Source organism: Pleurodeles waltl, chromosome 7 (genome assembly GCF_031143425.1).
Source record: "Pleurodeles waltl isolate 20211129_DDA chromosome 7, aPleWal1.hap1.20221129, whole genome shotgun sequence".
NCBI classification, from domain to species: Eukaryota; Metazoa; Chordata; class Amphibia; order Caudata; family Salamandridae; genus Pleurodeles; species Pleurodeles waltl.
This window is the reverse complement of record NC_090446.1, coordinates 439,271,528-439,289,142: the sequence shown is the minus strand read 5'-3', so window position 1 is coordinate 439,289,142 and position 17,615 is coordinate 439,271,528. Positions and strand designations below refer to the sequence as shown.

General features: G+C 46.9%; 1 protein-coding gene across 1 annotated transcript in view; it reads right to left on the bottom strand.

The window, feature by feature from the left end:
• The window catches only part of LOC138246886 (uncharacterized), a 727,672-nt gene that overhangs the window by 428,042 nt on the left and 282,015 nt on the right, over window positions 1-17,615 (bottom strand). The window contains exons 4-5 of the mRNA XM_069201635.1: window positions 17,006-17,113; window positions 16,761-16,803 (exon numbers count right to left, since the gene is read on the bottom strand). Coding sequence (XP_069057736.1) covers window positions 16,761-16,803; window positions 17,006-17,113 — 151 coding nt within the window. The remainder of the gene's footprint in view (window positions 1-16,760; window positions 16,804-17,005; window positions 17,114-17,615) is intronic.

The following is a 17,615-nucleotide window of genomic DNA, read 5'->3' as shown; positions in this document are numbered from 1 at the left end:
CAGACAGGGAATCCACAAACAGGCAGAGTCACAGAAATGGTATAAGCAAGAAAATGCTCACTTTCTAAAAGTGGCATTTTCAAACACACAATCTTAAAATCAACTTTACTAACATATGTATTTTTAAATTGTGAGCTCAGAGACCCCAAACTCCACATGTCCATCTGCTCCCAAAGGGAATCTAGACTTTAATCAGATTTAAAGGTAGCCCCCATGTTAACCTATGAGAGGGATAGACCTTGCAACAGTGAAAAACGAATTTAGAAATATTTCACTGTCAAGACACATAAAACACATTACTATATGTCCTACCTTAACCATACTCTGCACTCTGCCCTTGGGGCTACCTGGGACCTACCTTAGGGGTGTCTGATATGTAAGAAAAGGGAAGGTTTAGGCCTGGCAAGTGGGTACACTTGCCAAGTCGAATTTACAGTAAAAACTGCACACGCTGACACTACAGTGGCAGGTCTGAGACATGATTACAGAGCTACTTATGTGGGTGGCACAACCGGTGCTGCCGGCCCACTAGTAGCATTTGATTTACAGGCCCTGGCACCTCTAGTGCACTTTACTAGGGACTTACTAGTAAATCAAATATGCCAATCATGGATAAGCCAATTACAATACAATTTACACAGAGAGCATATGCACTTTAGCACTGGGTAGCAGTGGTAAAGTGCTCAGAGTTCATAAGCAAACAGCAACAGGTCAGAAAAAATAGGAGGCAGGAGGCAAAAAGATTGGGGATGACCCTGCATAAGCAAAAAAGTCGAACAATACCTATATGTAGCTTCACAATGGTAACTCCGAATATGGCCATGTACCATGTCTGAGATCATGGAATTGTCGCCCCATTCCAAATCTGGTATTGGGGAGCCAATTCCATGCATCCTGGGAGCTCCACCATGGACCCCCAGTACTACCAAACCAGCTCTCCGAGGCTTGCACTGCAGCTACAGCTGCTGCCACCTCACAGAGGAATCTGCCCTCGTGGCGTCTGGGCAGAACAAAGCATTTCCCTTTGGAAACCCTCTCCCTTTGGAAATAGGTGTTACAGGCTGGGGAGGGGTAGCTACCCCCAGCCTCTGAAAATGCTTTGACGGGCACAGATGGTGCCCTGCTTGCATAAGCCAGTCTCCACTGGTTCAGGGATCCCCTGTCACCTGCTCTGGCGCGATACTGGACAAAGCAAAAGGGAGTGACCCCTTCCTTGTCCATCACCCCCTAGGTGTGGTGCCCAGAGCTCCTCCAGTGTGTCCCAGACTTCAGCTGTCTTGCTTTGCAAGGTATAGGGGCACTCTGGAGGCCTCTGAGTGGCCAGTGCCAGCAGGTGACGTCAGAGACCCCTCCTGATAGGTCCTTGCCAATCCCCCTCTCAGGGCTATTTAGGGTCTCTTCTGTGGGTTCTCTTCAGATTCTGCTTGCAAGTTTCCTTCAGGAATCCTCTGCAACTACTTCAGTATCCTCTGACCTCGGATCAACTGCAGCCTGCTCCATGAAACGCTGTAATTGCAACAAAGTATCCACAAGAGATACTTTTCTTCTGCAACCTCAGCTCCAAGTCAGCAACAGTGTCCACGGTGTGCACTATCTGAGGACTCCCTGTCTTCATTCTGCACCAGAAGGGCTGAAGAAATCTCGCATGGGGTGACGGAGTCACTCCCCTGCTCCTACAGGCACCTTCCAAGACCATGACCAATACCCTTGGACTCCTCTCACAGCAACAAACATGCTCCTAAGGACACAGAAGGTGGACATCATCGACATAGACTGTCCTGAGGTCCTGCTGATGCAACTTGGAGGAGGTAAGACCTTGTCTTCCCTGAGAGAAATGGTACCACTGTGTCCTGCGTCTTATTCACCTCCTGAGACCTCTGTGCACTGTTTGCGAAATTCCTTCATGCACAGCCTGGCCCAGGTCCCCAGCACTCCATCCTGTGACGCTCATCTCGCTGAGTTGTTCTCCGGCAGCGTCGGACCTTCTTTTGTTGTACTGCATCAACCGCATTCTGCACCTTCTTTGTCCCCAGATCGTGCGACTCCAGGGGGTGCTGGCTGGCATCATGAGGGCTCTCTAAAGTGTTGAGAGCCCTCATCTTCCTTGTTACACAGAGTTAAGGCCCCCAGGTCCCTCCTGGGTCCAGTCAGCGCCATTTTGATGCAAAAAGCACTTTTGTCGTAGCCAAGGCTTGATGGCGACTTCCAACACAAAATCACTTCTGCAACGATCTTCACATCGTGGGACATCCTTTGCATCATGCAGGAACCCGCTGGCATCTTCCTTGGGTGCATCCTGCAGTCTTCGACTAACCGGTGACTCTTCTTTTGCACCCTGTTCTGGGTTGGAAGGGGCTCCTGTCCTTCCTGGAATTTCTTGTGACTTCTGAACTAAGTCCCCTTCCTTTGCAGGTCTTCAGGTCCAGGAATCCAGCAGTTGTTCTTTGCAGACTTGGTTGGTTGCTGCAAAATCCCAATAACGAGGTGTAGTGTGTCCTAAGGAAACTTGCAGTACTTTACTCCTGCTTTTCTGTGCTCCTGGGTTAGGGTAATTTACTTACCTTTACTGTATTCTTATTCTCCCAGTGATTCTGCACGCACTACACTTATCTAGGGGGGAATTCGTGATTCACATTCCACTTTCTTAGTATATGGGTTGTGTTGCCCCAGACCCATTTTCTCCCATTGCAATCTATAGCATTTCCTATTGTTTGCATTGTTCTATGACTATTTACTTGTTTAATGTTGGTGTCTATTGTATATATTGTGTATAATACTTACCTCCAGAAGGAATATTGTCTCTAAGATATTTTTGGTACTGTGTCACCCAAATAAATACCTTTATTTTTGGTAACACTGAGTATTGTCTTCTGTATAAGTACTGTGTAACTTTAAGTGGTATTGCATGAGCTTTGCACGTCTCCTAGTTCAGCCTAAGCTGGTCTGCTATTGCTACCTCTATCAGCCTAAGCTGCTAGAAGACTACTACTTCACTAATAAGGGATAACTGGACCTGGTATAAGGTGTAAGTACCCAAGGTACGCACTACAAAACAGGCCATCCTCCTACAATCACTAGCACTAGGGCTGCATCCCAATCCATCGTCCATTGCCCTAAGTGCGTTGGTTATGCCCAAACGTGGGTCCCGGGTTCACTATGCAAGTGGAACCAGGCCATATCCCACTGAAGAGCCCATACCAGGCGCAAAACCAATCCTGGGTTGCTTATGTTCAGCTTTAGGGAGAATCTGGCCCTGCATTTCAGGCTCGACTGTTCCCATGAGGAACATGGTCAAGACTTATTTGCATATGGCTTAGTGCAAACTGTAGTGCCATATTGGGCGAAAACAATGGATTTGAGATGCGGCTCGAGTAATTGCCAGTGGCTGAGATTAACTCAAGCATTCTTTCCATTATCTTGTTGTTTTTGCGCTTTCACAAGGAGCACAATCTCACACAAAGTAGTTTCCTTCCGTACCAGGGAGTACTATGTTAATGTATACTTTTATGAGCCAACAAAACATTTTTTCCTTGAGTCAGTTCTTTTTTAGATTGACAAACTCTTGGAAGTTTCCAATCAATGAAATTGTGCAAACGCCATGACAAAACAAAACTGGAAGTGCCAAATGGCCAGTGGACAACACCAGACCTATTGGCTTTGCTACTGCTTGTTATCATTTGTCTGCAGTCCTATCGTTTTGCTATTATACTTAAATATGCAAGTTTGTTTGGCAGGGGAGGGTAGAAGGACATCAATTGTTTTTCCTTATTGTTAGATTGGGAGAAGATGTTGCTAAGGGTGGTGAGGGAAGGGCGTGTGGCAAGATGCCAGATTTTTAATTTAACTATTTGAGAGAGGCACAGGGTGAGAGTGACAGGACTGTAGAGAGAGGAAGAGAGCTGGCGGTCGCTGTGCAGTGAAGAGGGGTATTCACTGTATGGATCCAACATGATTCCTCTCTCCTGTACATTTTCTTCAAGGCAGTTTCTTGCAGAAGGCATTCAACAAGGCTTGTGCACGATATTAAATACAGACATTTCTAAATAGGTTACTCTCAATAACAGGCAGTTTTCCATCTCAGGATTCCGCAATATATCATAGACAGCTGGAGCTTTGCTCTCACTGTATGTCTGATGTCACATCAAACCTCTCTTGGGGCCAGATGTAGCAAGATATGATTTTGCGACTCGGAAATTGCGAGTCGGTGCGACTCGCAATTTCCGAGTCGCAAAATCATATGCAGGATGGTGTCTCAGACACCTTCTGCGAATCGCAAGGGGGTCGCAAAGACCCACCTCATTAATATTAATGAGGTAGGTCGCAATTTGGGATCCCCTTGTGATTCCCTGCACTCACAGGGATGGTGGCCTGCTGGAGACAGCAGACCTCCATGTCTGTGACTGCTTTTTTAATAAAGCAGTTTTTTTTTTTATTAAAACCCGTTTTCCTTAAAGGAAATAAAAGAAAAAATGAAACCATTTGGTTTCGTTTTTTCAGAGTAGGCAGTGGTCCATTGGACCACTGCCTGCTCTGAAAAAAATATTTATGGCGACATTCACAAAGGTGAAGGGGTTCTTATGGGGACCCCTTCCCTTTTGCGAATTGTAGGAGGCTGGACTGGCTTGTAGTGAGTACCAAGGGGTACTTGCACCTTGCACCAGGCCCAGTTATCCCTTATTGGTGTATAGGGTGTCTAGCAGCTTAGGCTGATAGATAATGGTAGCTTAGCAGAGCAGCTTAGGCTGAACTAGGAGACGTGTGAAGCTACTACAGTACCACAAGTGTCACTTGCACAATATCATAAGAAAACACAATACACAGTTATACTAAAAATAAAGGTACTTTATTTTTATGACAATATGCCAAAGTATCTTAGAGTGTACCCTCAGTGAGAGGATAGGAAATATACACAAGATATATATACACAATAGCAAAAAATATGCAGTATAGTCTTAGAAAACAGTGCAAACAATGTATAGTTACAATAGGATGCAATGGGGAAACATAGGGATAGGGGCAACACAAACCATATACTCCAAAAGTGGAATGCGAACCACAAATGGACCCCAAACCTATGTGACCTTGTAGAGGGTCGCTGGGACTATTAGAAAATAGTGAGAGTTAGCAAAATAACCCTCCCCAAGACCCTGAAAAGTGAGTGCAAAGTGCACTAAAGTTCCCCTAAGGACAAAGAAGTCGTGTTAGAGGAATAATGCAGGAAAGACACAAACCAACAATGCAACAACTGTGGATTTCCAATCTAGGATACCTGTGGAACAAGGAGACCAAGTCCAAAAGTCACAAGCAAGTCGGAGATGGGCAAATGCCCAGGAAATGCCAGCTGCGGGTGCAAAGAAGCTTCTACTGACAGAAGAAGCTGAGGTTTCTGCAGGAACGAAAAGGGCTAGAGACTTCCCCTTTGGTGGACGGATCCCACTCGCCGTGGAAAGTCGTGCAGAAGTGTTTTCCCGCCGAAAGAACGCTAACAAGCCTTGCTAGCTGCAAATCGTGCAGTTAGCGTTTTTGGATGCTGCTGTGGCCCTGGAGGGACCAGGAGGTCGCAAATTGGACCAGGAGAGAGAGGGGATGTCGAGCAAGACAAGGAGCCCTCTCAGCAGCAGGTAGCACCCAGAGAAGTGCCAGAAACAGGCACTACGAGGATGCGTGAAACAGTGATCACCCGAAGTCGCACAAAGGAGTCCCACGTCGCCGGAGACCAACTTAGAAAGTCGTGCAATGCAGGTTAGAGTGCCGTGGACCCAGGCTTGGCTGTGCACAAAGGATTTCTGCCGGAAGTGCACAGGGGCCGGAGTAGCTGCAAAAGTCGCGGTTCCCAGCAATGCAGCCCAGCGAGGTGAGGCAAGGACTTACCTCCACCAAACTTGGACTGAAGAGTCACTGGACTGTGGGGGTCACTTGGACAGAGTCGCTGGATTCGAGGGACCTCGCTCGTCGTGCTGAGAGGAGACCCAAGGGACCGGTAATGCAGCTTTTTGGTGCCTGCGTTTGCAGGGGGGAAGATTCCGTCGACCCACGGGAGATTTCTTCGGAGCTTCTGGTGCAGAGAGGAGGCAGACTACCCCCACAGCATGCACAAGCAGGAAAACAGTCGAGAAGGCGGCAGGATCAGCGTTACAGAGTTGCAGTAGTCGTCTTTGCTACTATGTTGCAGGTTTGCAGGCTTCCAGCGCGGTCAGCAGTCGATTCCTTGTCAGAAGGTGAAGAGAGAGATGCAGAGGAACTCGGATGAGCTCTTGCATTCGTTATCTAAAGTTTCCCCAGAGACAGAGACCCTAAATAGCCAGAAAAGAGGGTTTGGCTACTTAGGAGAGAGGATAGGCTACTAACACCTGAAGGAGCCTATCAGCAGGAGTCTCTGACGTCACCTGGTGGCACTGGCCACTCAGAGCAGTCCAGTGTGCCAGCAGCACCTCTGTTTCCAAGATGGCAGAGGTCTGGAGCACACTGGAGGAGCTCTGGACACCTCCCAGGGGAGGTGCAGGTCAGGGGAGTGGTCACTCCCCTTTCCTTTGTCCAGTTTCGCGCCAGAGCAGGGCTAAGGGGTCCCCTGAACCAGTGTAGACTGGCTTATACAGAATTGGGCACATCTGTGCCCAAGAAAGCATTTCCAGAGGCTGGGGGAGGCTACTCCTCCCCTGCCTTCACACCATTTTCCAAAGGGAGAGGGTGTAACACCCTCTCTCAGAGGAAGTTCTTTGTTCTGCCATCCTGGGCCAGGCCTGGCTGGACCCCAGGAGGGCAGATGCCTGTCTGAGGGGTTGGCAGCAGCAGCAGCTGCAGTGAAACCCCAGGAAGGGCAGTTTGGCAGTACCAGGGTCTGTGCTACAGACCACTGGGATCATGGAATTGTGCCAACAATGCCAGGATGGCATAGAGGGGGCAATTCCATGATCTTAGACATGTTACATGGCCATATTCGGAGTTACCATTGTGAAGCTATATATAGGTAGTGACCTATATGTAGTGCACGCGTGTAATGGTGTCCCCGCACTCACAAAGTTCAGGGAATTGGCTCTGAACAATGTGGGGGCACCTTGGCTAGTGCCAGGGTGCCCTCACACTAAGTAACTTTGCACCTAACCTTTACCAGGTAAAGGTTAGACATATAGGTGACTTATAAGTTACTTAAGTGCAGTGTACAATGGCTGTGAAATAACGTGGATGTTATTTCACTCAGGCTGCAGTGGCAGGCCTGTGTAAGAATTGTCAGAGCTCCCTATGGGTGGCAAAAGAAATGCTGCAGCCCATAGGGATCTCCTGGAACCCCAATACCCTGGGTACCTCAGTACCATATACTAGGGAATTATAAGGGTGTTCCAGTAAGCCAATGTAAATTGGTAAAAATGGTCACTAGCCTGTTAGTGACAATTTGGAAAGAAATGAGAGAGCATAACCACTGAGGTTCTGATTAGCAGAGCCTCAGTGAGACAGTTAGTCACTACACAGGTAACACATTGAGGCACACTTATGAGCACTGGGGCCCTGGGTTACCAGGGTCCCAGTGACACATACAACTAAAACAACATATATACAGTGAAAAATGGGGGTAACATGCCAGGCAAGATGGTACTTTCCTACACAACCCCCCCCCCCCAAACGAAGGACAATAAGACTAGCCATGACCTAATGAGTCTTCATTGTTGAGGGATATGGACCACCTCAACAATTTAGGATTTTCACCTTTCATTTGTTTTAGCCAAAGTAGAGGTTTGTGGTCTGTCTGAACAATGAAGTGAGTGCCAAACAGGTATGGCCTCAACTTCTTCAAAGCCCAGACCACAGCAAAGGCCTCCCTCTCTATGGCAGACCAACGCTTTTCTCTAGGGGTCAACCTTCTACTAATAAAAGCAACAGGTTGATCCTGGCCCTCAGAATTAAGTTGTGATAGGACTGCCCCTACTCCTAATTCAGATGCATCAGTTTGGACATAGAATGTTTTAGAGTAACAAGGGCTTTTCAGGACAGGTGCAGAGCACATGGCCTGCTTCAGCTCCTCAAAAGCTTTCTGACAGTTTGCTGTCCATAATACCTTTTTAGGCATTTTTTTGGAAGTGAGGTCATTAAGAGGGGCTGCAATGGAGCCATAGTTCTTAATGAACCTCCTGTAATACCCAGTGAGGCCTAGGAAGGCTCTCACCTGAGTCTGAGTGGTAGGGGGAACCCAATCAATAATTGTTTGGATTTTCCCCTATAGTGGTGCAATCTGTTCCCCACCAACAAGGTGTCCCAGATAAACCACCTTACCCTGCCCTATATGGCACTTTGAAGCCTTGATAGTGAGGCCTGCCTTTTGCAGGGCCTCCAAAACTTTCCATAGGTGGACCAGGTGATCATCCCAGCTGGAGCTAAAGACAGCTATATCGTCCAAATATGCTGCACTGAAAGCTTCCAGCCCTTGCAGGACTGTGTTCACCAACCTCTGAAAAGTGGCAGGTACATTTTTCAAACCAAAAGGCATTACAGTAAACTGGTAATGTCCTCCAATGGTTGAAAATGCAGTCTTAGGTTTAGCATCTTCTGACAATTTGATCTGCCAATACCCTGCAGTCAAATCAAAAGTGCTTAGATACTTGGCAGATGCCAGTGTATCTATGAGCTCATCCGCCCTGGGTATAGGGTGAGCATCAGTTTTGGTTACCAAGTTGAGACCTCTATAGTCTACACAAAACCGCATTTCCTTCTTTCCATCTTTGGAATGGGGTTTTGGTACCAGTACCACAGGAGAAGCCCATGGACTGTCAGAGTGCTCAACCACTCCTAGTTCTAACATTTTCTGGACCTCTTGCTTTATGCAGTCCCTGACATGGTCAGGCTGCCTATAGATCTTACTTTTGACAGGCAAGCTGTCTCCAGTATCTATAGTGTGCTCACACCAAGAAGTGGTACCTGGCACAGTAGAGAAGAGTTCAGAGAATTGATCTAGGAGATTTATGCAATTGTCTTTCTGCTCAGCAGTAAGACAATCAGCCAAAACTACACCTTCCACAAGAGCATCTTGTTCTGTGGAAGAGAAGAGATCAGGTAGAGGATCACTGTATTCTTCCTGTCCCTCATCAGTTGCCATGAGCAGGGTGAGATCAGCCCTGTCATAGTAGGGTTTCAGGCGGTTGACATGGAGCACCCTAAGGGGACTCCTGGCAGTGCCTAAGTCAACTAAATAGGTGACTTCTCCCTTCTTTTCAACAATTGTGTGGGGTCCACTCCATTTATCTTGGAGTGCTCTTGGGGCCACAGGCTCCAAGACCCACACTTTCTGCCCTGGTTGGTACTGAACCAAAACAGCCTTCTGATCATGCCATTGCTTCTGGAGCTCTTGGCTGGCCTGAAGGTTTTTACTGGCCTTTTTCATGTACTCAGCCATCCTTGATCTGAGGCCAAGTACATAATCCACAATATCCTGCTTAGGAGCTTTTAAAGGTTGTTACCAACCCTCCTTTACAAGTGTGAGTGGACCCCTAACAGGGTGTCCAAAAAGAAGTTCAAAGGGGCTGAAGCCCACTCCTTTCTGGGGTACCTCCCTGTAGGCAAAAAGGAGGCATGGTAGAAGGATATCCCATCTCCTGCGGAGTTTTTCAGGGAGACCCATAATCATGCCTTTGAGAGTTTTATTAAATCTCTCCACCAGTCCATTTGTTTGTGGATGATAGGGTGTTGTGAACTTGTACGTTACACCACACTCCTTCCACATGGCCTTTAAGTATGCAGACATGAAATTGATTCCTCTGTCTGATACTACTTCCTTTGGGAAGCCCAGCCTGGAAAATATTCCCAGGAGGGCCTTTGCCACTGCAGGTGCTGTAGTGGTCCTTAAAGGAATAGCTTCAGGATATCTTGTGGCATGGTCCACTCCCACTGAGATGAATCTATTGCCTGAAGCAGTAGGAGGGTCAAGGGGGCCAACTATGGCAACCCCTACCCTTTCAAAGGGAACCCCAACCACAGGCAGTGGAATAAGGGGTGCCTTTGGGGTGCCACCTGTCTTGCCACTGGCTTGACAGGTTTCACAGGACTTACAAAATTCCTTTGTGTCCTCAGACATTCTAGGCCAATGAAACAGGGGAAAAAGCCTGTCCCAAGTTTTCATTTGTCCTAGATGCCCAGCTAGGGGAATGTCCTGTGCCAGGGTTAGGAGGAACTTTCTGTACTCCTGAGGAATCACTAATCTCCTGGCAGCTCCAGGTTTAGGATCCCTATGCTCAGTGTACAAGAGGTTGTCCTCCCAGTAAACTCTGTGAGAGTCACTGACATCCCCATTAGCCTGTTTGCCAGCTTGCTGTCTGAGACCCTCTAATGTGGGACAGGTTTGCTGTGCCACACTCAGCTCCTCTCTGGCAGGCCCCCCTTCACCCAAAAGCTCAGCAGTGTCTGCTTCCAGCTCCTCTGGTGTAGGTTCTGCACAGGGAGGGAATTCTTCTTCCTCAGAAGTAGAATCCACTGTAGAGGGAGGGATAGTAGGAAGTGGTTTGCTTCTACTAGCCCTAGCTTTAGGGAGCACTTGGTCCATTGTTCCAGGATCCAAGCTTCCCTGTCCTTTTTGCTTTTTGGCCTGAGCCCTTGTCAAAGCACAAATATGCCCTGGGATGCCCAGCATTGCTGCATGGGCCTCCAACTCCACATCTGACCAAGCTGATGTCTCCAAATCATTCCCTAATAGACAGTCTACAGGTAAATCTGAAGCTACCACAACTTTCTTTGGACCAGTAACCCTCCCCCAGTTGAGATTTACAACAGCCATGGGGTGGCTAAGTGTGTTGTTGTGAGCATCGGTTACTTGGTACTGGTGACCAAGTAGGTGTTGTTCAGGGTGGACCAGTTTCTCTATGACCATAGTCACACTGGCACCAGTGTCCCTGTAGGCCTGAACCTCAACACCATTTATTAGGGGTAGCTGCTTGTACTTATCCATATTAAGGGGACATGCAACTAAGGTGGCTAAATCAATAGCCCCCTCAGAGACTAACACAGCCTCTGTGGCCTCCCTAACAAGGCCAACCCCAACTAAGTTACCAATAGTGAGCCCAGCTACTCCCTTGGATTGGCTATTAGTAGGTTTGCTCCCACCACCACTGCTATTAGTAGGGACACTAGGGGTAGCAGTAGGGGTTGTAGTGGTAGGAGGCTTGGTGCCTTTCTTTGGACAACTGGGATCTGTTGTCCAATGGCCTTTTATTTTACATAAATAGCACCATTGTTTCTTTTCCTTGTTCTGATTAAAAGAGGATTTGGGCCCACCACCCCCACCAGAGTGTTTTTGTGGGCCTGATGAAGACTCATTTTTAGATTTGTCCCCACCCTTGTCAGAAGACTTACCATCCTTCTTTTTGTTGCCATCTTTGTCACCCCCTGTATGAACTTTTCTGTTCACCCTTGTTCTGACCCATTTGTCTGCCTTCTTTACCAATTCTTGGGGAGAGGTCAGATCAGAGTCCACCAAGTACTGGTGCAACAAATCAGACACACAATTATTAAGAATATGCTCTCTCAGGATCAAGTTATACAGGCTGTCATAATAAGTCACTTTACTGCCATGTAACCACCCCTCCAAGGCCTTCACTGAATGGTCAATGAAATCAACCCAGTCTTGTGAAGACTCCTTTTTGGTCTCTCTGAACTTTATCCTGTATTGTTCAGTGGTTAAGCCATAACCATCCAGGAGTGCATTCTTAAGAACTTGGAAATTATTAGCATCATTTTCTTTCACAGTAAGGAGCCTATCCCTACCTTTTCCACTAAATGATAGCCATAGGATAGCAGCCCACTGCCTTTGAGGGACATCCTGTACAACACAGGCCCTCTCAAGTGCAGCAAACCACTTGTTAATGTCATCCCCCTCCTTATAAGGGGGAACTATCTTGTGCAGATTCCTGGAATCATGCTCTTTTGCAGGATGACTATGGGGAATACTGCTGCTGCCACCATGGGTTTCTAAACCCAGTTTCTGTCTCTCCTTCTCTACTTCTAAAGTCTGTCTATCCAAATCCAGCTGTTGCTTCTTGAGCTTCAGTCTGGTTTGTTCCACTCTCAATCTATTGAGCTCCCTTTCTAACAATCTGTCATCAGGGTGTGTGGGAGGGGCATGCCTTGAAACAGAAGTATGGTGAGAATGGACAGAAGGAGACCTGTCCCTTACAGAGGCCACCCTAACAGCTTGGCTAACAGAAACATCACTACCAGTATGGTGAGAATAAATGCTTTTGCTATGATGTGAGACAACACTATTTGTATGGTGAGGCTCTCCATCATTACCAACTATGCTAGACTGTCTAGTAATGGGCAGGCTAGGAAGTTTCTTTCCTGAATCTTTTCCTGGGGGAGTCCCTGGATCAGATTGGGAAACAATAGCTACTTTTTCAACAGATGGGGCACTTCTTGCCTTATCTTGTTCTCTAAGCATGTTAAGTAACAATTCCAAGGAAGGATTCTTCCCTACACTCAAACCTCTCTCTATGCAGAGACTCCTTGCTCCTTTCCAGCTAAGGTGATCATATGCAAGTTTGGACAGATCAACATTTTGGCCTGTGCCAGACATTTTTAGAGAGAGTTAAAGTGATAGAAAAAGATAAAAAAGTTTGTCAGAGCTTTTAGAAAGACAGAGAAATTAAAAAAAAAAACTTTTTAGAACTTTTTAGAAAGTTAGAAGTACTTTTCAGCACTTAGAAGAGTGAAAAGAGGAAATGCAAAACATTTTGGCTATGTGTATATACACTGACCTTGTTTTGTATATTTTTCTCTTATGAAAAGTACAATGACAAGAGTGGTAAGTAGTCTCAAAGCACTTATCCCACCGCTGCACAACCAATGTAGGAGGCTGGACTGGCTTGTAGTGAGTACCAAGGGGTACTTGCACCTTGCACCAGGCCCAGTTATCCCTTATTAGTGTATAGGGTGTCTAGCAGCTTAGGATGATAGATAATGGTAGCTTAGCAGAGCAGCTTAGGCTGAACTAGGAGACGTGTGAAACTACTACAGTACCACAAGTGTCACTTGCACAATATCATAAGAAAACACAATACACAGTTATACTAAAAATAAAGGTACTTTATTTTTATGACAATATGCCAAAGTATCTTAGAGTGTACCCTCAGTGAGAGGATAGGAAATATACACAAGATATATATATACACAATAGCACAAAATATGCAGTATAGTCTTAGAAAACAGTGCAAACAATGTATAGTTACAATAGGATGCAATGGGGAAACATAGGGATAGGGGCAACACAAACCATATACTCCAAAAGTGGAATGCGAACCACGAATGGACCCCAAACCTATGTGACCTTGTAGAGGGTCGCTGGGACTATTAGAAAATAGTGAGAGTTAGCAAAATAACCCTCCCCAAGACCCTGAAAAGTAAGTGCAAAGTGCACTAAAGTTTCCCTAAGGACAAAGAAGTCGTGTTAGAGGAATAATGCAGGAAAGACACAAACCAACAATGCAACAACAGTGGATTTCCAATCTAGGATACCTGTGGAACAAGGAGACCAAGTTCAAAAGTCACAAGCAAGTCGGAGATGGGCAAATGCCCAGGAAATGCCAGCTGCGGGTGCAAAGAAGCTTCTACTGACAGAAGAAGCTGAGGTTTCTGCAGGAACGAAAAAGGCTAGAGACTTCCCCTTTGGTGGACGGATCCCACTCGCCGTGGAGAGTCGTGCAAAAGTGTTTTCCCGCCGAGAGAATGCTAACAAGCCTTGCTAGCTGCAAATCATGCAGTTAGCGTTTTTGGACGCTGCTGTGGCCCTGGAGGGACCAGGAGGTCGCAAATTGGACCAGGAGAGAGAGGGGACGTCGAGCAAGACAAGGAGCCCTCTCAGCAGCAGGTAGCACCCGGAGAAGTGCCAGAAACAGGCACTACAAGGATGCATGAAACGGTGCTCACCCGAAGTTGCACAAAGGAGTCCCACGTCGCCGGAGACCAACTTAGAAAGTCGTGCAATGCAGGTTAGAGTGCCGTGGACCCAGGCTTGGCTGTGCACAAAGGATTTCCGCCGGAAGTGCACAGGGGCCGGAGTAGCTGCAAAAGTCGCGGTTCCCAGCAATGCAGCCCAGCGAGGTGAGGCAAGGACTTACCTCCACCAAACTTGGACTGAAGAGTCACTGGACTGTGGGAGTCACTTGGACAGAGTCGCTGGATTTGAGGGACCTCGCTCGTCGTGCTGAGAGGAGACCCAAGGGACCGGTAATGCAGCTTTTTGGTGCCTGCGGTTGCAGGGGGGAAGATTCCGTCGACCCACGGGAGATTTCTTCGGAGCTTCTGGTGCAGAGAGGAGGCAGACTACCCCCACAGCATGCACAAGCAGGAAAACAGTCGAGAAGGTGGCAGGATCAGCGTTACAGAGTTGCAGTAGTCGTCTCTGCTACTATGTTGCAGGTTTGCAGGCTTCCAGCGCGGTCAGCAGTCGATTCCTTGTCAGAAGGTGAAGAGAGAGATGCAGAGGAACTCGGATGAGCTCTTGCATTCGTTATCTAAAGTTTCCCCAGAGACAGAGACCCTAAATAGCCAGAAAAGAGGGTTTGGCTACTTAGGAGAGAGGATAGGCTACTAACACCTGAAGGAGCATATCAGCAGGAGTCTCTGGCGTCACCTGGTGGCACTGGCCACTCAGAGCAGTCCAGTGGGCCAGCAGCACCTCTGTTTCCAAGATGGCAGAGGTCTGGAGCACACTGGAGGAGCTCTGGACACCTCCCAGGGGAGGTGCAGGTCAGGGGAGTGGTCACTCCCCTTTCCTTTGTCCAGTTTCGCGCCAGAGCAGGGCTAAGGGGTCCCCTGAACTGGTGTAGACTGGCTTATGCAGAATTGGGCACATCTGTGCCCAAGAAAGCATTTCCAGAGGCTGGGGGAGGCTACTCCTCCCCTGCCTTCACACCATTTTCCAAAGGGAGAGGGTGTAACACCCTCTCTCAGAGGAAGTTCTTTGTTCTGCCATCCTGGGCCAGGCCTGGCTGGACCCCAGGAGGGCAGATGCCTGTCTGAGGGGTTGGCAGCAGCAGCAGCTGCAGTGAAACCCCAGGAAGGTCAGTTTGGCAGTACCAGGGTCTGTGCTACAGACCACTGGGATCATGGAATTGTGCCAACAATGCCAGGATGGCATAGAGGGGGCAATTCCATGATCTTAGACATGTTACATGGCCATATTCGGAGTTACCATTGTGAAGCTACATATAGGTAGTGACCTATATGTAGTGCACGCGTGTAATGGTGTCCCCGCACTCACAAAGTTCAGGGAATTGGCTCTGAACAATGTGGGGGCACCTTGGCTAGTGCCAGGGTGCCCTCACACTAAGTAACTTTGCACCTAACCTTTACCAGGTAAAGGTTAGACATATAGGTGACTTATAAGTTACTTAAGTGCAGTGTACAATGGCTGTGAAATAACGTGGACGTTATTTCACTCAGGCTGCAGTGGCAGGCCTGTGTAAGAATTGTCAGAGCTCCCTATGGGTGGCAAAAGAAATGCTGCAGCCCAGAGGGATCTCCTGGAACCCCAATACCCTGGGTACCTCAGTACCATATACTAGGGAATTATAAGGGTGTTCCAGTAAGCCAATGTAAATTGGTAAAAATGGTCACTAGCCTGTTAGTGACAATTTGGAAAGAAATGAGAGAGCATAACCACTGAGGTTCTGATTAGCAGAGCCTCAGTGAGACAGTTAGTCACTACACAGGTAACACATTCAGGCACACTTATGAGCACTGGGGCCCTGGGTTACCAGGGTCCCAGTGACACATACAACTAAAACAACATATATACAGTGACAAATGGGGGTAACATGCCAGGCAAGATGGTACTTTCCTACACGAATGAGTTAGCACCCACTTGACATGGGTGCTAACTGCGAATTGCTTTGCGACCGTGTTCGCGGTCACAAAGCAATTCTGCATCGTGGTGCGAATCGCAAATAGGAAGGGAACACCCCTTCCTATTTGTGAGTCGCATTCCCATTTTGCGAGAAAATGGGATTGTGTATCGCGATGCGCGTTTTGCATGGCGCAAACTGCGAATTTTGCAGTTTGCGACATGCAAAACGCTTCGTACATCTGGCCCTTGGTCTTAAACCTTGTTCTCATTGCCACATTCTTGGTCTATGCCTTTTTTCCTGCAAGTTTCTCATTATGTTCCTCTTGAGCTCAGGTACAATTATAGCCTCAGGGTTCTTGTCATTACTTTGTAATTTTATCATGTAGGTTGTTTACCTTAACCTACAATTCTGTCATCTTGGACTGTGTCCACAGTCTACAATTCAGTCGTTCTGGGACATGCCTTTGCCCTACAAATCTACAATCTTGGCATGCACCTTTGTTCTGTATTGTATCCTCTGGATCTTTGTTCGTTGTCTACAATTATGTTGTGTTGGACTTTGTTTTAGTACACAATCCTATCTTCTTGATATTTTAATCCTACAATTATATCCTCTTTGTTACTTGCATCAGCACATACACCCCCTCAATTTGGTCTATCTCTTTAGTGTAAGATCCTTTTCTAGTGTTCTTGATTTCGGTGGACATTTGAATACTCGTGTTGTTTGTTCTTAGTTTGAAATTGTGTGTACTACTTTTTAAACCTTAGTCTTCAGTTTTCACCTCATAACCTTTGCTTATTTAATCCACAATCCTAAACAACTGGGAGTACATAGCTGTCCTGGAGGGATGGTGCAGAATCTCCCTTATTCCATAATTTGGGAATTGTGCATTGAATATGCTCACCATCTTAAGTGGCATGGCACAGAGCATTTCCTTACCTCCTTGAGGTGGCTTTTTGACGTTTCCTCCTGGCTTTGATTTCTAGATTCGTAAAAAAGAAATAAAAGAAATTTGAGATGTGAAGGCCTGTGCCTGCTTTACTTTATGATTCTTCTTTCATCAGTTAAAAGACAAATCCAATTTATTTGGCTGAACAGCTCTATCAACACAAATCTTTCTTATGCGCTTGACTAATAACTCCTAATTGTAGGGATGCACTTTGGCCTTACTTGTCATTACTTACGTTTGATGGTCAGTAGACATATCCCCCAGAAAACTGCAGAAAGTGCAAGGGAGCCTCCGGTGCCAGCTACGATTATCCAGTAGCTGTTTCCAAAGATCTTTCCCCACTCTGCAATGTAAAAGGCTGGTATTAGGTTAGGATGAGACTTCTACTATACTATTAGGGGTAGTGAAAAAGGTGAGACCAACTAAGACCAGCCCCACCCTTAGATGCAGTCACTGAGGTATGCTGGTGGGAGGCGATAAATCCAGCAGATCTTCCATATAGTCAAATTGGCCACAGTGTGACAGAGCAATGGATGAATCTTGGGTGCACATAAACACTGCCAAGAATGGCCACTCTGATAGTCATTCAGGACACACTGTCTACAGCCTTTAACTTGTTTATCATCCATATCTTAGCACCTGTTACAAGATAACCTCCAAGGAAGCAACCAAGCCATCAGGCTCTAGGTGGTGGAAGGATGTTCTAGGTTCTAAAGGAGCACAAAGACATGATCAATTGTGTCTGGTTTTAGCACATTATATGAAGGGACTCTAGGATATAAGAATAATCTTTACTTCCCAGTAATACTAAAATAATTTGTGAATTGTTAGGTGGACCTATTAGT